We start from the raw sequence: 21,485 nt of genomic DNA, 5'->3' as shown, positions 1-21,485 counted from the left end.
GCGGACACCCTGAACTGGTTGCCAGCCAATTGCAGTGCACACAGAGACAAACAACCACCCGCGCTCACACTCATACCTAGGGGCAATTTAGAGTGTTCAATTGGCCTGCCATGCATGTTTTTGGAGTGTGGGAGGAAACCGGAGTACCCAGAGGAAACCCACGCAGGTACGGGGAGAACATGCAAACTCCACACAGGATGGCCGGAGCCGGGATTGAACCCACGCCCGATGCTGTCTCTCACTGTGAGGCCATCGTGCTAACCAGTCGGGCCACCGTGTCGCCGTGCCGCCCCTTACTTAACTAATGCTACACAAAACATTATGTTAATTTGACATTTTATCTGTCAAACCTGCTATGTCATGATATGTGAAATCAAACATGTCATTTTGTATGATATTTGTCCTCCCTCTGGAATGTTTCATATGAATTTTAATGAACTAATAAACATTATTTTCAATTTGTAGAGTATTTGTAATGTACCATTGAATATTTTCGACAACCAGAAAACATTTTTGTTACGTAATGGTGTCAGAAAGTTGTCAGAAAATATCCATCCAAAAATAATATAGAAAAAATATCATAGCAATCAAAGTCAAATCAGATGCGAAATAATAAATACATTTGCAACACAGGTGTGCATACTATAGTTTGTATTTGAAGCAAGACAATATTCAACATTCAACAAAGCCAATCACACCTCATCACATGCAAAAAATAAAATAAATAACACCTAAAAGATTCTTTCTTTGTGCTTGTGGATTCAAACAATTAATGACTCCAACAGATTGGCCCAGAATTCCAATAGCTTCTCTTTCATTCATTCATTCATTCATTCGTTCGTTCGTTCGTTCGTTCGTTTGTTCGTTCGTTCATTCATTCATTCATTCAGTCATTCATTCAGTCAGTCAAACAGTGAATTTGTGTGACTACGGACTCCTATCTGTCTAAAAAGTTTTGGCAACCCCGAATTTTGAGAGATTCAATGAACCAATCATGAAATGAAATTGCGAGAGCAAACTTCTTTCCAAGTCATCTATGATGACTGTGATGCGGTCGATAGCCGCTTGTTGGCGCTCGCTAACCAAACACAGTAAGAAAAATAAAACCAAGAAAACGACAACTCCCATGATGCAATTTCTCGCATGACGTCACTTAAGCACAATGGCGTCGCACGGGTACGGTTCGTGCTCCCCCTCGTCTTTGGAGGACCAAAGCGAGAAAAAAACATCTGTTTCGTTCGGCTTCGCTAAAACGTTGAGCAAATTCAAACCTCCCAGTGGCGACGCCGTTACAAAGACAGATTACATCGATTATTTGACCGGAATCACCAGGAATGAATTGCAGAGGTAGGCTAATGCTAGCCGTGTTTTGTTTGAAATGCTGGCCTCCCAAAAACATGACTTTTACATTTTTATTTGGATTTTGTGTAGTATTAATTAATATTTTTGAAATTCGCCATATGCGAATTCGAGCGTGAGCGGTGCCTCTAGATCTCGTTGTGTAATACGTTGTGTAATATTTCTAGTTCGAAACCATCTGAAGAGCCTACAGACCTTGTCATCCCCTTGATCCTAAAGAACCGCTGGCGCGCCCCCCACCAAGAGGACCAGAACCTTGGAAGTCGAGACAAAACATGCAAATCGGCTCAATTTAATGGCGATGGGAGTGGAGACAAAATTGACGAGAATGACTCCGTGGAGGCTCAGGCCGTCAAAGAGCTTATTGAAGGTATGTTTACATGCAGGGCATCAACACCTTGTGTTCACCCCAAGTGACAAAAGTATTCACACCTTGTAATTAACAGAGGTGGGCAGAGTAGACAAAAATTGTACTCAAGTGTATTTCGAGAGAGCAAGTTGTAGAAATAGCCTAAATATATTTTCAAACATAGGGTTGGAAAGGTTGTTAGAAAAATAGATGCTCAAGTGAAGTAAGAAAAATAGATGCTCAAGGACACTATAGCTTGTGTTCATAATAGTGGCTGACTTCTTGTTTGCTTGTGGTAGATTCAAGGCGGAAGCTGGAAGAGTTGCAGTCGGAGGCTAATCTCAACCTCACCATCCCCCTTTTGGCGCAAAACAAGGTGCCTGATGGCTTTGAGGACGGAGACCATTTAAATGTGGAGCTGCGGCCAGATCCTGTAAGTAGATGCACTGAGCACAGTCAAACTGGTCCAGCAGAAATTTGTTCTCTTTTTTTCACCCATCCCTTGGATTACATCATTAGATTGTGCAAGTGTACCTAATGTTGTGGCTGGTAAATTGACTCTAGCTGGTGCTATCTTTTATCATTTAAAAAGCAAAAAAAAAAAAGCATTCATCAGTTTGAACTCGGATATGAGCAATTTCAGAAGGAGCATTTGACCGCCAAGTCATATTGTCTTTGTGCACTATATATATATATATTATTTTAGTGACATATTGCCCAGACTTAACAAACAGTATTGTTCAGTTTATGTCAGGCTTGTGAAGTAACGTGCGAATATCGTGCAAATGATCATAATGTGGCAGATCGATCGTATGACTATGTGTGTATTTGCTACAGTCGACAGAAGAAGATTATGAGAGAGTTCCTGTTGAAGGCTACGGCATGGCCATGCTGAAGGGGATGGGCTGGAAGAAAGGGGAAGGCATTGGGCGCACCTTTAAACAGTAAGTCTTGTCGTTTATTTCGTTGCAAGTTAAATTATTGTGGACTATTAGAATACTTCATGGATGGAGAAAATGTCAGCATGTTCAAATATAAATAACTATAAATGGGCATTTATGTGACTAAGTCAGCACATTTGGCTCTGGTGTAGATGTACAGATTCATGTAACTTAGACTTAGTGATAAAAGTTATTTTTAATTTAAGATATGTTCAAATTATAAATAACACACATAGTTTACATTATTTACGTTATTTGTAATGTGAGTAAAAGCGGTTGTCAAACTTTTTACCAGTCAAAAAAAAAAAACTCAAAAAAGCAACAAACTCTGTCATTGGATGGTCAAAGGCATGGAGGCAGAACTTCTGTCTGCCTGCGCTAAGGCTTTCTGCTCACAAGATGCACGAAAAGGCTAAAAATAGATCAGCTTTCAGGATTACATATACAATATGGCAGCACAGAACAACACCGGAGTGAACGAGTTTGCTGTAATGTGTTATTTCACGGCTCAGATCAATGACGTCATTAATAGATTGCGCAAATTATCACATTACATAAATTTTACATAAAATTAAAAATATCTACTGGTATCGATCCAGCCAATCAGAAAGCTGTAAAGTCTAGTTCACGCCACTCAATAAGTTTAGATTTGAAGTTTTTCTTTTTTTCTTAAAATGTAGAACAGTACATTTCAATAAATACAATTGAGTTGTTTTTAGTCATTATGATGCCACATTGAAAGCTAATTTTTAGAGTGTCACTTGGCAGTTTGAAAAGTAGCCTAGTGTGAGTCCTCTTTTTCAAGTTTTATCCAACAGTAATGCGCTGTTTTTTCCTGTGACAGAGATGTGAAGCCATATGAATACAAGCCTCGTGTAATCGGCTTGGGTCTCGGGGCGGATCGCTCGGCCATCAAGGATCTGGAGCCCGGCAAACGTCGGCGCCCGCCCAAGCCCGGCGAGGAGCGCCACAAGGAGGAAGAGGAGGAGCAACTGGTGCTGGGTCGCGGTGGATGCGTGCTGCTGGAGTCAGGGGCGCATAAAGAGCGCTACGGAAAGGTCAAATATATTTCAGCATTTCATGAGAAGACCCACAACGAGCTGCTTTGACCCCCTTCTGTCCTGTGCAGATTGAAGCTCTGGACACGGACAACGCTCGCGTTTTGGTGAAGTTGGCGATTGGTGGTGATGTAGTGTCGGTCCACCAGTACGCTGTGAAACTGGTCAAGCAGAAGGAATATGACAGATACGGCAAAGATCTCAGTAAGTGGCGGCGGGATTAGCTAAGTAGTTTTTGGTGTCAGGATTGAAGTCAGAGCCATAAGAATTGGTTCACTGCTTTTTGTCTTTATTTAGTGTATCGGTGCAACAGTTCATCAATGAATCGACAATTAATCGGTTATCCAATTAATTGATAACTATTTCCATGTTTTCCCCGCGTTGTAAAAAAAAAAAAGCATCAGAAGTCCATCCATCCATTATTGATTACATTACTGAGCTGCTTCTCCTCATGAGGGGAGTGGTTGTGCTGGAGCCTATCCCAGCTAGCTTCAGGCAGTAGGCACCTTGAATCGCTGGCGAGCCAATCTCAGGACACAAACTGACAAACAACCACGCTTGCATTAAGTGGATTTTGCAAAAATTAAGACCTTAAATGGCATTGAAAAGCTTTTGAAATGGGATGAAAAAGATTATTATTCACACTTGATTTTGTTCCTATAAACATTTAATAATGACTCTTGGGTGTACGGCCGGTGCACAAAGTCAGAAGACCAGATGTTTGCAATGTTACGTCCTGTGAAAGAGCTCATGTTGTCTGCTAATGACGTCACACCTTAATCTCATATGTCGCAAATATATTTCTTTGCCTGTGTTTTCTGTACCCCTTGATGTTCTATTTGTATATATTGATTCTCTAAATCCCAAAATAATTAATACCAAAAATGAAATGCATTACTGTCACATTGGCGGGGCAGATCCTACGTCACTTGTGTTTATTCCCCAAGAAACTGCTACTGCAACAGCAGTGGAACGTTTGCGTTTCTCCTGACGAACTTGCAACAATGCCGTGGTTCACTCAGGCTGCAAGATACTATGAATATAATCTCTTTATATAGCGTGAAATATTTCTTAATAAAACCTTTCCATTGACCCACCCCCACCACTTCTACCCCCCACCAAATCAGGTCGTCTAAGCAAAGCACATAAAACCAAGTTAAAAGAGGAGAGAGAGCGTGATGAGCGACAGCAACGGGAGGACAAAGAGAGGCGGCACACAGATGAGGTCAAACGCGCGTCTTCCGAGACAGATGGAGGAAAAGATAACAGGAAAAGGAAACACAGAGAATCCAGTTACGACAGGTGCGTCCATACAAAGCATACAATATATGTGGTATTATTTGCGCTACACACCAGAATGAGAATGATTATTTGTCGTTTCACCAGAGAGAAGCCTCCGGAAAAAGAGATGAGGCAAGCAAAGGTGCCGCCCTCCTGGCTCCAGAGAGACTTGAAAGTTCGTTTTGTAGACAAAGAATTCAAGGGCGGCAAGTATTACAACTCAAAGGTATTCCACCATCAGCTTCAACGTAATCTATTTCACAACCTTCATTGAGACAATAAACATATTTGTTTGGGGGACTTTGATGGTCTCTTTATGAACTGTTCTTTTTAAACAAAAAAGTCCCAGGTTTGGTATAGAAAAATAATACACGCTAGATATTGTTTGAGAAATGTTTTACTCTAGCCACTGTTTAAAATGACATACCTCAAACAAAATAACTTGTGCTATTTAAAAAAAAAAATGCTGCTGCTCGCCTTTAAACTGGAGCTCGGGAGACAGATAATATAACCCCAATCTTGGGCAGATGCAGTATGGAGCAGACACACATGTGCAGCAGTTACATATTGACCAGTGTCAATTTATCAGTGATACCCTAAAAAATGGCGGTAGTCTCTCGAAGACGCATTGTAAAGCGTTTTTCTTTTTTAGCCAAATCACTTTCATGCACAGTGTACAAATGGTTACGGGTAGGTACTGTAATTCAGTGGACTCGATATTTACAGTGGAGAGGGACATAGCCCGATGGCAAATATACTTGATGATCCTCTTAAAGAAAAATGTAATTGATTACTTTAATATTTTAAACCATTGGTATACACATGGAAAGCAGCTCGTAGCATTTCAAACACTTCAACATATCGGTACTTCAAGTTCACTTTTTTGCCAACCTCCTACAAAAAAAAAGAATTTGACATGTTCTTGGATTGTGGGAGGTGTCACAATATTTTTCATTTCTTTCTAATAGATTACGTACTTCTGATCTGAAACTTAATAGGTCAAAATCAAGCCACATTCTTAATGTTTATGTGCCATACATTCATATTCAATATTATTGTATTGTTTTCACAGATATTTTGTTTTGATTACTAGTGCAAGCCATGTTAAGATGGTAATACAGTGAACCCTCGCTACTTCGCGCTTCACCTTTCGCGGCTTCAGTGCTTCGCGGGTCTAAAAAATATTCGGGGGCATTGTAGTTTCGCCGAGCGGCACGACGGGGCGCAGGAGCGGTTAGACGGCCGGCGTGCGCCGAAGAAGAGCGTGGGCGAAGAGGAGAGTGGACGAAGAAGAGCACGTTCCCCCGGACACGATCGGTGGCGACGTTTCGCGCGGTTCGGACCGTACCAGAGCTCCGGCCGGCGTGCGTGGCAGTTAAGCCGTAGAGGAGCACCTTCCCCGGGCACGGGCGGTTCCAAGCGGCCCCTAAGTTTAACCGAATGGAAGCTCCGGTGGAGGAGGGCGGGCGTGTGTCACAGTTAAGCCGAATAGGAGCACCTTCCGCCCGGGTACGAGCGCGGCGACATTTCGCTTTGCTCGGGACCGTGCGAGAGCTCCGGAGGAGACCGGCCGGCGTGCGTGGCAGTTAAGCCGAAGAGGAACAACTTCCGCCCGGGCATGAGCGGAGCGCGAGGCTGTCAGTTATGAATGAATAAATGAAGAATGCCACCTTTCATTTCACAGGGCACACCGGACGGCGTACCAGCAGGTAAAAGTCGAAGTAATTAAATAAATACAAAAAGAAGTAATTGAATAAATACAAAAATAATGGCTGGGGAATAAAAAAATAAGTTTTAATAATAATTTGTTTTGTTTTTTTGTTATAACATGAATTTCACTCTCTCTCTCTCTCTACCCGTATATATGTATATATATATATATATATATATATTTTAAGCATTTTTGAAGGTGCGCCGCTACTTCGCACTTTTTTTTTTAAAGCATTTTTGAAGGTGCGCCGCTACTTCGCGGATTTTCAGTTTTCGCGGGCGGTCTCGGTCCCCATTAACCGCGATAACCGAGGGTTCACTGTAAGTAACACGCTACATTTACATACCGTGTATTTTCAGATGCGCGTGGAGGATGTTTTAACACCATTGACCTGCATTTGCCGAACTGAAGAAGGAAGACTGATAGATGGTAACTAAGTCGATAGATTTATTGTCTTTTTTTATTCAATAGACTGGAACATGATCACTTTTTGTCCTTCGACAGATGTGAAGCAAGACATGTTGGAAACAATTGTGCCCAAAAGCGAATATGACGCTATCATGGTTGTACTTGGTGAGCATCGGGGACAGGTGAGTCCAAAATCATCTGGATTTTCTCCAAGATGGTTTGACAGTGTTTGAAGTCATGTCGCCTCCGGATCTAAACATGCACATGTTCGCAGGTGGGCCGTATTCTGCAGCGGGACAAGAACAAGTGCAGAGCGATGGTCCAGCTTGACAGACATGAAAAGAAACTCTTCGCTTTGGACTATGACTTAATTTGTCACTATTTAGGAGCGTCTGACCACTGCTGAATTTTGGCAAATATTTGAATTATTGTCTTATTGTAACAACAAAATACCATTTTGTAATGTTTGTAATAAAATTGTGAATTTGCGCATATCATTAGAAGAGTAAAAGTTTCACTTTATGAATGTGAGATGAAAGCAGTTGGCCAAGGTATTAAAAAGTTATCTTTCAATTCATTAGTCACCACAAATGACCATATTGGGTCGTAAAACAACATATAGTACTTACACAGGTTTCCCTTGATTTAAGAGCTATATGGAAATAAAAGCAAACACGGACAATGGAAAAAAACTTATCAACTGGATCAGCGATGATGACAAATGAAGTAACATCTGTTAGTAGAAAGATGTTTAAATAAAATAAGGAACAAAGTGGTACTGCAAGATCAGAGTGCCTAGCGAACGCTTTTTGCCTACAAAATGACCTTTTTGCAAGACTTCCACTATCAAGACAAAATACTTCTAGTACAAGTACAGCCAGGAGTTGGCGTTACTCCTTGACAAATTGGTTGGCTGCATTAGCGCGAAGTACGGCTCCTGGACTCGGGTACGGTCGCTGCTGGAACAGAGGCCCGGCCGCCGTGGTGTCAGCTCCTGTCTTAGCTTCGTTTCGTTTGGGAAGGCCGCTTGACCACGAGCCCCTATGAAAACAATATTTTTGCTCAAGTGTTGTGACTACGAACAAAGAACAAGGCCAGTAGGTGATGTGATAGCGTACCTAGGCGCATCAGAATATGCACTGGGGTCCATGGGGTCCATTTCATCGTCTTTTTTACCTGAAGAGACAAATTGCTTAATATTTGTTTTTAAAAAAATCTTTCAGACCTTAAATTGTCTATGTACTTACGTTGATGTTTTCCAACTTTAATTGGGCCAATGGTCAGAACGTTTTACATTGGAAAGAATCTCATACAGTGAGAGTGCAGTAACTAAGTTTGGGGAATTTTTTAAAACAAATTTCAATTTACTAAAACGCAGAGGGTTTGGGACACTACAATTTTTTTTTCTTATCCATTGCTCTTGCTCTCTCTCTCAATAGATTGTTTTAAAATGTTTTTCTATTTATAAGTGTTTCTAGACCTATGCTATAAAAAAAAAGCTTATGTTGTATTTGATTATTTTAAATGGATTTTATAGAACTGGAACTTCGCATAATTGTAAGTCAACTGTTTGAGAATAATTGGAATGTTTTGAAAAAACAGTACACATGCAAAAGAGTATTCTGTTATTCTGCAAATAAATTCAAGCATAGAATCTGCAAAAACACACATGTTCAAGAGAAGCAGGACTTGCAAAGCTGCTATCTAAAAAGAGGTCCTTTATTAAAATGGAAGTGGACCTGTTAAGATGTTTTGGATTGAAATATCGTTAGCTTTTTATCTCAGCTAATACAACCACTTAATGCTGCAAATTCGTCTAAATATTAGTATTTTCAGTCCTTTACAAAGAATAAAAATGTCTTGAAACACTGCGATGGATAATTTGGAACAGTGCAATAGAACATAAACTGTTTTGATTTCGATAAAAATACTATTGGATGACTTGTCTAAAAAAGGTTCAAATTATTCTCGAACAGTTGATTTAAAATACGCTGAGTGCCATTTGCATAGACTCAAGAATAAACAGACCTCTTTTTGCCTTGTTGTAGGGTGCCGTGTCTTCCCTCCTCTTTCTTCTGTCCCGTTCGCGGCGCTCATCCCTTTCACGGTCGCGATCTCTGTCCCGATCTCTGTCTCGATAGCGCTCGCGATCTCTGTCCCGATCTCTGTCTGTCTTCTCAGACTGGCGCTCAACTCGGTCGTCGCCCGCCTCCACTGGGCAATTCAAGGCAACGTTAGGACAAACAATAACACACTAAAGGTCCTTTTTTTTTTTTTTGTCAACCTTTTTGTTTCTTGGCAGCTTTTGTTATCTGAGCAGATGGGTCATTTGGCGACAGCCAGGCCACCAAGTCTGTCTCCACATTCCAGTAGTATGGAAGGCCACTAAATCAACAAAAGGGGAAAAAAAAGATTAACAGCCCCGGAAAAAAATAGACCAGGCAATTGCAGGACCTTTTTGGTATTTTGACCAGAAACAGAATCATAATATGTACTTTGAAGTTGAAAGCAAGCTCTGTGCCACTTAGGCCGCACCAGCAACCTAGCAACAAGCTTTGGCCAGCTACTAAGTAAACATGTTGCAGAGTTTGTCCTAAGTTAGTAATCATGACCTCCATGGCTACATTTCTGGCATGTATTGTTCTCACAAAGGGATGGTGAGGAAAGACTGAGAACTTTATTGTTAAAATAAGATTGACATGAGACACCGGAATAAAGTGCTTGGGTGTTCGAGTTGTACATTTTTCAAATAGGTCTGGCTGGAACTGTATTAAAGTGGACAATTTACATCTTTGAACAGCAAAACAGAACGGAAAACAGAAGTTCTGTTACAACGTATGTCAGCCAGAAGGCGTGGCCTGTAAGCTTAAGAATATAAATTTGTATAGCTGTTTGTCTGTTTTCCCAATAGTCTTGAGTTTTGATTTTTGACTTTTGAGGTCTGAACAACATTTTTTCAATTACAATATCGTATTTGTCTTCTTTTAAATAAATTTTGATTTGCTCAAAAGCCATACAACCCATTCAGAAATACTACATATAAACTGAAATAAATTTGTGCTTGAATTACCCTTCTGCTTTTAGACAAGAAAATGCGGTTTGCGGCTGTACACAATGTGAATTTAAACAAATGAAAACAGCAGATTGTGTAAAAAAATAAATGTTTTTTTTAATCTGATTCATCAATGACTCAAAAATTTAATTGACATATCAATCGATTATTAATGATTAAAATACTCATTAGTGAGCGTCGGGCAGCTCTAAATTGAAAAAAAATGTGCACCTAATCCAAGTGATCTGTATCGGCATCATAACACCCTGATCAGACAAACCATACTATAAACTGAACAATCTGAAACTAATTATTTTGCTGCGGTCTCTTGTTTTTTTCCCTCAGAGATGCAAAATCGTAAAAACAGATACGTGTCATATTCTTTACTGTTTCAATGACTGAAGTGCATGACTTACAACTTATTCTAAAATATTACAATGTCTGAAAAATGTGAAGACAATGACTTTTTACTTTCCATCAAATTACAAGTGGTAAATTGCTCAAATGACCAAAGCTTGCATCTGTTTGGATGATCTTTTAGACCCTAAAAATTGTTTTGTGCAAAGCGTGATAAATTATCATTAATGTTGAAATATTGCAGAAATCAAGCAATACTTACCAAGAGGGGTCAAACACTTTATACCAGTTCGGTGGCAAATTTTCTGCCCTGGTGGCTTCATAATCAACATTGTTGTCGTCGTAATCTTCAGCAATAATCTCCTCATCAGCCCCTGGAGGGACAAAATGGCATATGGCACAGGAATTAAATCCATTGAAATGGGACTGCGTATTTTTGGTCCAATGTGTTTGTTTGGCGTCCTACCTTGCTCTGTGGGTTTCACAATCCCTCTCTTGGCCAAGCGGGCCAGTAGTGCTGCAGGAAGAGGCATCCTGCAAAATAATGGACAAAGCTCTTTTATGATCTCAAGCTTTTGTTTTCAGTGGTCTTACATGTTGTATAGGTATTTTTTATGCGTGTATGATGAATTTTTGCTTTTAGTAAAAGTATGTATTTCAGATTAATTTTTTTTTTGACAATTTATTTTAGGTAATGGTGAGGGCAAGCAATGTAACTTTCCTATTTTTTAGACCGTCAGCACTTGGTGTTTCAGTTTGGAATATTTTCTTAATTTGTGTGTTTGAAATAAAAAACTTTAAGCAATCAATCTTGGTTAGAAAACAAAGGTAACACTCGCTCGAATGCAAGTTACGAGTTTAGCATAGAAACATGATGGCAAACAATAATTCAGCAAATGCAAATGGATCAAGAGAGAGAGAAAAGAGCTCTTCTCAAACTCATAATCGAAAAGAAGCAATAAGCAATACTTAAAGCACAAGATGAAGTAAAAATTAAAAGGCAAACCACAGCTCAGCATCATTTACCTGCTTTGAGACAACCACAAGCAGAACCGACGAGGTCACTTCCTGTGGCGCACATTCATGACGTCACCACAATAACGTATGAAGGGAAAATGTCAAACTACAGCATTATTATTGTATTAGGTTGGTTGCATTATTTGTTTTTTCCTATTTTTGTAGTTCTTGTTGAAGATGTGTATTTCGTTTATACATTGGTCTGCTGCACTTGATTGTAAAAATGCAATTCTTGTAAGATGTGCAAATGTTGAATAAATCTATAAAAGGGGTCAAAATAAAGGCAAGTGAATGGGGGTGAAAAAACATTATTATTGTACTAATTGCCAAATCAAAGAACAATTAAAGAAACACAAAATTCACAGGGGAGAACGCATCATGACTGATCAAATAAAAAGACGGCATTGTATTTTACTATGTCGTTTGCTTTAACCCTTTTCATAGCCCCCCACCTCCAAATACCTAAATTAAAGGAAAACGAATTTGGGGAATGTAATTCTCTTAAAAAAATATCTTACTGTGGGTCGCCTAGAATTACGTCATTGAACCTGGCCTTTGCCGTCAGTCGTTTTTTTCCATGTACGTTTACTCCAGACCACTGAGAGGTGCGGCATGCTTTAAAGGGGAAGAGGAGACGAAGAAGAAACTTCAATGACCGCTGTAATTACAATGACGTCACACTGCCGTCCACCACAACAAACATGGAGGAGTATGCTCGGGAGCCTTGGTAACATTACGTTCGAGTATTATTATTTTTTTTAATGTATTTTATACACGTATTAAACTATTGTACCCAGTTCTGTACTTAGTTGTATCTGTTTTGTGTCTAATTCGTGTGTAGAATTAGTAACTTTGAGGACGGTCGGTCGGCTATGTTAGTACTTTAAAGCGATTAGGCTCGAATTTAAATCAAATCGTAGTCAGTGAGCCTTGACAGAAATTAACGATTGACAGCGTTACTATCCTTAAATTCTAAAGTGTCATTTTATCTTATACATTGCATCTCATCTATCTTCCAGTTGAACTACAATTAATTTTACAGAAAATGTAATTTGCCATACCCCCCAAGATCAGCTATTTGAACCATAATACGATAAGTCAAGTTAGAACAAATGCTGTAAGAGCTGCGATAGCATGCATATGCTTGTCTGTGATCGATGATAAATCTTTTGTGTCGTCTACTCAAATTTGCGTAATGTTTTTCAGCCCGTGGAGGATAGTGGATGACTGTGGAGGCGCTTTCACCATGGGTGCCATTGGCGGGGGAGTGTTTCAGGCCATCAAGGGCTTTCGAAATGCCCCGGCGGTAAGTGCGCTTATTCTTTCCCTCTCTCGACTGTTTGTGTGACAATACTGAAACATTTCAGGGAGTTGGTAACAGACTGAAAGGTAGTGGAAATGCAGTGAGGTTAAGAGCTCCACAGATTGGCGGTAAGCAAGTCATTGAAGCCACAAGGTGTTCAAACTGATATATTAACATATCTGTCCTGATTTGTTTTGCAGGTAGCTTTGCTGTGTGGGGAGGCCTCTTCTCCACCATTGACTGTGGTTTAGTTCGCTTGAGAGGAAAAGAGGATCCGTGGAACTCTATTTCAAGCGGTGCTCTGACAGGGGCCATCCTGGCTGCACGCAGTAAGAGAAAACTCAAGTAGACACCAGTGGGGTACGTCATAGTTGGACTACAATCTGTTCAAGTTTCTCATTTAGACTTTTCACTGTCAGGATTTTTGGGGCCAATCAGCAAGTTAAAAAAATGATAACGGATCATCAGATGGAGCAATATGTCTATTTAAGTCACTTATTTTTACATTTATTATGATCATGTTCACGTAACTATGCTGGATTTTAGCCATTGGCTTATTTCTATCTGTAGTCCATTGGCAGGTTATAACATTTTAAATCAATTTAATATGTACTGTCTGCGATTGGCTGGCAACCAGTTCACGGTGTGCCTCGCCTACTGCCCGAAGACAGCTGTGATAGGCACGAGCACCCCGCGACCCTAGTGACGAGAAGCGGCTTAGAAAATAAATGTATGGAATATGTATGGTTTACTGAGCACCAAGAAGAGTATTTTCAAGCATTTTGGAGTCTCTCCAATTCCCTAAGTCGGGAAAGTAGCAAAAGAAAACAAGCAATAACACATATGAAAATGAATATAACACATTTGTTTATTAAAAAACAAGCAGTACTTTTTTGTAACAATTAAGCTGCTTTTAAAACATACAATAGAAAAAATACAACTAAATACTTAAGTTGGAACCTTATCAAAATTATTTCAGTTAAAAACTTTCAAACTTAACCTGCGTATTCATGAGTCGTAAGGATAAAGTGAAGTGGGGCACTGACATTGTACAGCGGTTTTATACTGTGTTGATGGACATGGGACTTTGGCAATATATCGCACCCTCCAAATTTGTTGGAAAGGCTAGGATGATTCCTTCTGTTTTTTTTGTACAGTAAACTAAAGACATTTTGGTTTCAAATCAAAAAATGAATATGACAAAAGTTCAGAATTCCCACTTTTATTTTTTGTACACACCATTTTTAATGTCTACATGCGATGACATGGATTTTTGTTTTTCCAGGTGGGCCATTAACCATGATGGGGTCCGCCATGATGGGGGGAGTTCTGCTCGCCCTAATTGAAGGTTTTGGAATCCTGTTAACAAGATACACAGCACAGCAGTTTCAGAACCGTGAGTGACAACGAAAGTATCATTGGTGCTTCAAACACACTGGGGGGTACATGATCGATCCAAAGAATGGTTAGGAGCATCGCAGACTGAATCTCAAGTCTCTCTTTGCCAGCGACTTGGTTGTTTATCCTGTTTTCATATTAGAGCCTCCCACCAGAGTGTCCCTCGAGTTGATGTTCATTCCACAATGTCATTATTACTTGGACACATAATGAATTTACGTTTGGCAAAAAAAATAAATTCTGTATAAAACCCTATGGCTGGTTGCCAGCCAATTGCAGGGCACACAAAGACGAACAGCATCTCTGCTCATAACCACACCAAAGTGAAATTCTGAGTGTCCAATCAACCTACCATGCATATTTTTGGAATGTGGGAGGAAACCGGAGTATCCGGAGGAAACCCACGCAGGCATGGGGAGAATGGGCAAACTTCACCCAGGAAGGCCGGAGCCGGAACCAAACCCTGCACCTCTATACTGTGAGGCGGACATGCTAACCAGTCATCCACCGTGCCACCTGGATGTGATAAAAATTAAAAAAAAGTAACTGATATTAAAATAAAAATATTTAAATACTATATATGCATGGTTTTAGATGAGCAGGATAAATAGTATAAAAGTAATAATGAGTGAAATTGTGTACTTGTTATTTACTTGTGACGTACTTCCAAACTACGGCGCACATGTCTTTACCCGTTGTAAAAGTTAAAAACACAACGATGATTTCTGATAAATACTTTACACAATTTCAGACTTTCGAGTACCTTGCTCATAATTATCAGTCTTCTTTAAAGGAATCACTACTTCAGACCTTCAATAATATGGTTGCATGAGATGAATTTTGTACACGATGACTACTTATGTCGAATGGCCAAAAAGACTCATCCCTACTTGTGGTTGTCCCCATTCAGCAATTCCGTTCGCGGAGGATCCCAGTCAATTGCCTCCAAAGCATGAAGAGCACAACGCGGCACCAAAGGCTCACCTTCAGTAGAGCCGCAGAGGACAGCTGTCGACACACTCGTCACTCAGATCATTCAGCCTGGCACAACTGGAACTTTGCAGCAGGTACAAAGGAAGGGATGCAGAGTGAGATTCTTTCATGTGTGAAAGTTGCTTTACCTCAGGCTGAAGTGACCATGAATTATCATTAGGGAAGATATATCTATTTTTTGTGAATAGAGACCATAAATATTTTCACAAAAACTGTACTGATGCGGGTTTAATTCGTTTCGTGACCGCACTCATATCTCAACTCATCTTTCCCCACTGAAACGAATGGAAATGCAAAATAGTCAAGCTCCCTCATGTAAAGAAACATTTCTACAACCTTGATTTTTCTCTGAGAGAGGGATTGGCACTGATACTTCTTTGTCCCAAAAAAAAAAACATTTGTGAAGTTTGGTACTTTTATGTCTTTATTATGGGTTAACAGAGAAAGTGACCAATTCTTCTGTGTCAAATATATACGAACAGCAACATGAATTAGCAAGTTTGGCGACTGAGAAAGTAGTCAATGAAATGAGCTTCATCGCATGGGTTCTTAACTTCTTGTGAGTGATTATGAGTGACTGTAGATGGTGACTTCTTTGACGTCACTTAAATAAGGCACTATGGATACAAACGCTACAATAAGAAAGTCAAAGGAGCTCTCAGCACAGAGCTGAAAAAGCTAATCATTGGCTTGAACAAATCAGGAAAGTCACTTGGAGCCATTTCAAAGCAGTTGCAGCCAGGTTCCAACAGTGCACACATTTTTTTATGTACAATGTGCATGGCACTGTTTTGTCACTAATCCAAGTTATCACCCGCTGCTGGGGGAAAATTGGTCAGGAGGGTGAAGAGTCAACCGAGAACCACTAAAAAACAGATCTGCTAACAATTAGCAGCTGCTGGAGCTCAGATGTCAGTGTCTACAGTCAAGAGTGTTTTGCATCACCATGAACTGAGAAGCTGCCGTGCAAGAAGGAAGCCCTTGCTCCAAAAACGACACTTTAAGGCTCGACTGAAGTTTGCTTCTGATCACATGGACAAAGATAAGAACTACTGATATTAGCAATGCTGTATGTAAATTTTCGGCCCAGCAGATTTGGTCAATATATTCTCTATGAAAGCCATGGAGGAGATGGGGTGGGGTGACAAAAACAAAATAAAAACTATTTAATAATAATAAATAAACATAAATTATTTATTTTTTTTTACATATTTTGCATAAAATAAATGTACAGAATAGTCCACATAACCCGCAAACTAGGAAAACACAAGTGTCGCCAATGTGTTGTCCTTCTTTCCTTCTTTTGATTTTGTCCTTCCACTGAGAGGAAACTAAAGTGAACTGATGGTGGCCGAACCTTGTGGAGGTCTTTGGCGCCATTTAGTGGTGGCGCTCCGAAGCACACTTGTATCTTAAAATTTGCTCAGGACTAAGAAATTGGCCAACCGATGAAAACTCGTGAGTTTTGGTACCTCGTTTCTCAAGGCACAACTGTATGTAGCATTGACGTTTTTACCTCAACGGTAAATGACTGTGAATTGTAGGGAAGAAAGATCTAAATATTTTTGGAAGAATAGTAAGTAGATATTTACAGAAATATGCAATGTATGAAATCGTTCAAATAATTTGGTGCATCTAATGAAAACCTTTCCAACAACATGCTGTAAAATATTCTTAAGAATGTCAGGGTCTCCTGAAGAAACTAGATAAAAAGGTAAACATTTTTTTTTAAAGATTCGCTTTTTTTCTAAAAGTTTTCAGCAACATTGTACCACTGGTCAAAATTGTTCCTGTTTAGTTTTTTTTTTTAAAAAGAGATACAAGTAAACCTTTCTCGATTGTTTTTTTTTTTTTTGCGCTGATTCCGAATCTGCTCTCATTTTTTTCTCTAGCACATCCGGTTTTCATAACAATTCTCAATAGTACTTTCAGGGTTTCCCCCTATAAAACTTGCAACGCTTCGGGGTCGAGAAGCCAGCCGGCTTCATGATAGAAATTTCATTTTGGTCAATGTTCTGTTTTTACATTATTTATTGACAGACGTGTCACACTAACTATGTAATTTTTCTCAACGAAATGTTTACCCAGAAACTATCACGATAAACGATAGTGTCGTTTGTTTTTTTATTGTTGTTGTTTTAGTAGATGCTCCTCATACACTGATGATGTTGGAGCAAAAATAATTAAAGTACATCCTTTTAAGTACAATTATCGTTCAATTCTCAAGTATATGGAAGATTTGCATTGAAATTAAAAACATAATATCTTGGAGAAATAAAAAAAATAACAATACCGGTAAATTCAATAAAAAAAGTTCTCAGGAAAAGAAATAGCCTGGTGACCCGCCAGGTTTACGAAGCACTGATGGTGTGGTAACCCCGCTAATGCTAATATGTAATCTTGTGATATCCATCCATCCATTATCTATACCGCTTCTCCTCACTAGGGTCGCGGGGGGCACTGGAGCCTATCCCAGCTATCTTCGGGCAGTAGGCGGAGGACACCCTGAATTGGTTGCCAGCCAATCGCAGGGCACACATTGACAAACAACCATCCGCGCTCACACTCATACCTAGGGGCAATTTAGAGTGTTCAATCGACCTGCCATGTATGTTTTTGGAATGTGGGAGGAAACCGGAGTACCCGGAGGAAACCCACGCAAGCACGGGGAGAACATGCAAACCCCATTCAGGATGGCTTGAGTCGGGATTGAACCCACGACCGATGCTGTATTTTGTGATATATTTCGTATTATTTATGAATGAATGCAGGGGTGTCCAAATTAGGTCCCCGATGGCCACTACCCCTGCTGATAAAAGCCTGACACCAATGCTTATCATTTGAATCTGGTGTGTTGGAGGAGGGGAACATCCAAAATATGCTGGATAGCGGCCCTCGAGGACTGGATTTGGACACTTCTGAATTAAGGGGTTGGTTCATCAAGCTTAATATAATTAGTTTTGCGCTGGCGTTTTTAGGTCAGACTTAAAAACGATCCTTGAAAACCCATTTTTGTGCATGTAGCATTTATTATTTTTATGTTTTTGTGTGTGAAATGTAGCACGGCACGTTTTGTACATGCCAGAAACCGGTACGGGAGCCAAGGCACATTTTTTACATGCGAACAATTGCTTGATACACCGCAGACACACAAACACACACACACTGGTGAAGAGAAGAAAAGAAAATTTTGACTCAAAGTGGATCAGTGTTTAAACATCCGGCTGGACCATAATTTGTCATCACTTAATAATAATTTTAGTGAAAATAAAAAAAAAACAACAACAACACAACATTGGAGAACGGAGGAGTACCCGGAGAAAACCCATTGATAGCACTGGTCCCTGTGCTTTGCATGACTTTTCTCCGGGTTGTCCGGAAAGTCCACACAAGATTGTTGTCATACAAACTACTGAATGATAGCTTTAAAATATTTGTCTTGGCTCAAGAAAGGTTGCGATGAATGACTGCACTACAGTCCATCTTGTTGCTCAAGGGCATTTATGTGTTTTCCTAAAATAGGATCACAAATTATCAATGTGATTTTGTATAGAATCTGTATAGAATGTTTATTTTCGTAAAATATTTATTCAAGTGGTTCAAATGAATAAAGATATCTAATGTTCAATCTAGAGGTGTGTTTATTCCCCTCCAGTGTGCTTTGCTTAAAAAAAACACACAAATGTTTGTAATGCCTTTTTTTAAGGAAAATAACACTGTATAAAACTGTATTTTTGCCATAGGTGCAGTCCTAGTGGATTAATGCACTTTTAAACCATCGCTCTTGTTGTGCAAAGTGAAAGGTACTGTCACTAATGCTCTAATGCCACTAATATTGTTTATTGTAGTCTATATACAGTTTAGTCATTTAATTCTTTTCAAGATTGGCGGGCCGGATTAAAACTTTCAATGGGCTGCATGTGGCCCCCGGGCCGTAGTTTGCCTACGGCTGGTTTAGATAGTATTGAAGGATCAAAGAAAGCTATTAGAATAGTCCTTCATTTATTATACACTTAATATTTGGCGATTTCACATTAATTCCAAGATATCATTCCAGGAAATACCTGTTACAATCTGAACAAAAAATTGTATTTGAAAAATATGATTCATCGCATTTAATCACGATTTAATTTGGCGATGGCAATTTAATTTTGATTAGTTGAAAAAAAATAATGGGTTGACAACACTTTTTTATACATTTTATTTCCTGCTATTTTCTACTGGCCGGGTTGTACTTCTAACCAGCACGCCGTGTGACTAAATTCCTGCGGGCTTTATCTCCACCTTCCCCTCGGAAGATTTCCAAGGTCTGTCATCCCTCTAAACGGCTCAGCTGTTTAATCCCACCGGTTCGTTGGTTGACCACCGCGGAGAGTGGTGGACGCTTCTGTCCAGTGTCCACTCGGAGCTGGGAACAACTCAGCTTTTCTTGGCTTTCTGCATGCATGCGGATGCATCTCGCCGGCAGCCTCGTGCGCGCACACGCCGGACTTGTGTCGTCTGTGCCAACTTTTAGCGTGCTGCCATCTTCGTGTCCTTTTGGCCTCAGGCGATCCCAGCGGGGTTTGATGTTGGTGGCTTTTCTGAGCTCCACGTCGTGGTGATAAACTACGAACATGGAGGCTGCTAAGAAAGGTAGGGCTGCACCTGCTGCTATTGCTTCTTTGTTCCATTCAAATCAAATCTGCTCTGCGTAAAGCAAATAAATCAAATTTCCATCTCAAACAGGTTTCGTGGGCTTTTAGTTGTCTGGTTCATCTTTGTGGATTGTGGTGATATTTGCTGCATTTTTGTCCGTGCAGGGCTTTGGTTAACAGGTGTGTACCTGAGCTACCTGATGGCCATGTTGGCCCTATTAGCAACTAGGTCACATCTGCAGGTCTTATCTTGTCAAGGAGGCCTGCACGACTGGTCAGTCTGCAGCCACAACCGCATGCTGCATCATTCATGTCTGGGGCTCATATTAACCAATGGAAATGGCTCCCCAAGCTATCTATCTATCTATCTGTGTCTGTATATTTGTCTGCCTGGCGCTGTCTTATCAGTCTGTCTACTGCAAGTATGGGCATTTTCTTTCCTGGAGGGAGCCGCATTTTGCCATCAGTGAAGCTTCTTTGAATGCAAACTAAAGTAATCTTTGTTTTATAGGAATACTTGATTCTGACAGTCAGCGGCATTCAAAGTCACTAATTTGTCCATAGCAAACAGACAACATGGCTGAGGAGTCATTTTTTTACCATACCATCCAGTCATGGTTTCATTAAATAAAATCCACCCCTATTTTGCCCAACACTTTTGTACGAGAAGCAGAAACTACTCTACGAAAAAGCACAATTTAGAATTGTAAATAAGAGATTTTTGTGGCATTGTGTTTTTTAGATATAATTTGAGTGAATGGGCCATCAATTGCAGTATGCAAAATGTTGTCGGCTGTATGTGACGATCACTCCGATTGGCTGTTAGCTAGCAAATGAGTGTGTGAGATTGAAGTACGCTATGAGATGAAACACAAAAGCAAAGGCAATATCTAGTCAATTAAAAATCAGCAAAATGTTGTTTTGTACAAAGACTTGATCCTCCTTGCATTATATATGCTTTTTTTTTTTTGGCCAGGATGGCGCCACGTACGGCTCATGGCTCTCCCCTCCAGTGCCCCTTCTTACTTTTTATTTATGTATGCTCGTTTTTTTTCTCTAATCTCGTTGCACACTGAGTACAATGACAATAAAGGGCTTTCGAATTCTGATTCTGACCATGAACTGGATGCTGCTCCCAAAATTGGTAAAAAGATGAGAGTAAAACCAGTCAGAAGCCAACAACAAGCAGTGAAGAAACTGCAGCAAAGTACGACAAGAATTATCTGTTCAGTAGATCTGACATCAATTTTCAATCATATGCCTTTGCTATGAGGTTGGGTGGCAAGATGCAAGCTTTGACAACTTCCAAATACAGTTTGCAAAGACACATTTTATGCTATCAACCTAATAGTTGCTGATTGTTTTTGGCAGAAGCCCCTCCAGGGGGCGATGGAGGAAAATCCGACACCCTGGGGTCGACGGGCTCGGCCAAAAAGCGAGGAGGGGGGGCCAAGAAGGCCATGCAAGCCAACAAGTCTGCCCTCAGAGCTCCCCGAGCCCTCTGCTGCCTCACCCTCAGCAACCCCATACGCATGGCGGCGCTGGCGCTGGTGGAGTGGAAATATCCTTTCTGTGATGTGTCGCCATGTTTTCCATCCTACACATGACATGACAGTTTCAA

At 40.2% G+C, this 21,485-nt stretch overlaps 3 protein-coding genes across 5 annotated transcripts; 2 read left to right on the top strand and 1 right to left on the bottom strand.

The window, feature by feature from the left end:
* Positions 1-1,147: 1,147 nt before the first annotated feature.
* Positions 1,148-7,604, top strand: gpkow (G patch domain and KOW motifs). Its single transcript, XM_088290047.1, has 11 exons — positions 1,148-1,347; positions 1,527-1,729; positions 2,008-2,141; positions 2,546-2,652; positions 3,494-3,707; positions 3,779-3,911; positions 4,835-5,009; positions 5,094-5,214; positions 7,059-7,128; positions 7,204-7,289; positions 7,382-7,604. The coding sequence occupies exons 1-11, from the start codon at positions 1,163-1,165 to the stop codon at positions 7,511-7,513; spliced, it is 1,560 nt and encodes a 519-aa protein (XP_088146173.1). The 5' UTR covers positions 1,148-1,162; the 3' UTR covers positions 7,514-7,604.
* pqbp1 (polyglutamine binding protein 1) lies at positions 7,125-11,624 on the bottom strand. Its single transcript, XM_088290048.1, has 7 exons — positions 11,543-11,624; positions 10,983-11,050; positions 10,779-10,890; positions 9,392-9,492; positions 9,136-9,321; positions 8,226-8,283; positions 7,125-8,148 (listed from the first exon to the last, which is right to left on the bottom strand). Exons 2-7 carry the CDS (start codon positions 11,047-11,049, stop codon positions 7,998-8,000), a joined length of 675 nt encoding a protein of 224 aa, XP_088146174.1. The 5' UTR covers position 11,050; positions 11,543-11,624; the 3' UTR covers positions 7,125-7,997.
* Positions 11,625-12,206: 582 nt separating this feature from the next.
* timm17b (translocase of inner mitochondrial membrane 17 homolog B (yeast)) lies at positions 12,207-21,343 on the top strand. Of its 3 annotated transcripts, none has more exons than XR_015842500.1 (7): positions 12,207-12,260; positions 12,740-12,839; positions 12,901-12,964; positions 13,037-13,165; positions 14,122-14,232; positions 15,145-15,301; positions 21,236-21,343. XR_015842500.1 is itself a non-coding variant. In XM_088290049.1 (6 exons), exons 1-6 carry the CDS (start codon positions 12,235-12,237, stop codon positions 15,225-15,227), a joined length of 513 nt encoding a protein of 170 aa, XP_088146175.1. In that variant the 5' UTR covers positions 12,207-12,234; the 3' UTR covers positions 15,228-16,137. The 3 variants fall into 3 exon arrangements, 1 of the variants encoding a protein (XP_088146175.1); XR_015842501.1 differs by lacking the exon at positions 21,236-21,343 and adding an exon at positions 18,971-19,031; XM_088290049.1 differs by lacking the exon at positions 21,236-21,343 and having other exon boundaries at positions 15,145-16,137.
* Positions 21,344-21,485: the final 142 nt, after the last annotated feature.

Source organism: Idiotropiscis lumnitzeri, chromosome 3 (assembly GCF_059441095.1).
Source record: "Idiotropiscis lumnitzeri isolate Australia: NSW breed Sydney's pygmy pipehorse chromosome 3, RoL_Ilum_1.0, whole genome shotgun sequence".
In the NCBI taxonomy this organism is placed as follows: domain Eukaryota; kingdom Metazoa; phylum Chordata; class Actinopteri; order Syngnathiformes; family Syngnathidae; genus Idiotropiscis; species Idiotropiscis lumnitzeri.
The sequence above is the reverse complement of the archived record's forward strand: the minus strand, read 5'-3'. Positions and strand labels throughout refer to the sequence as shown.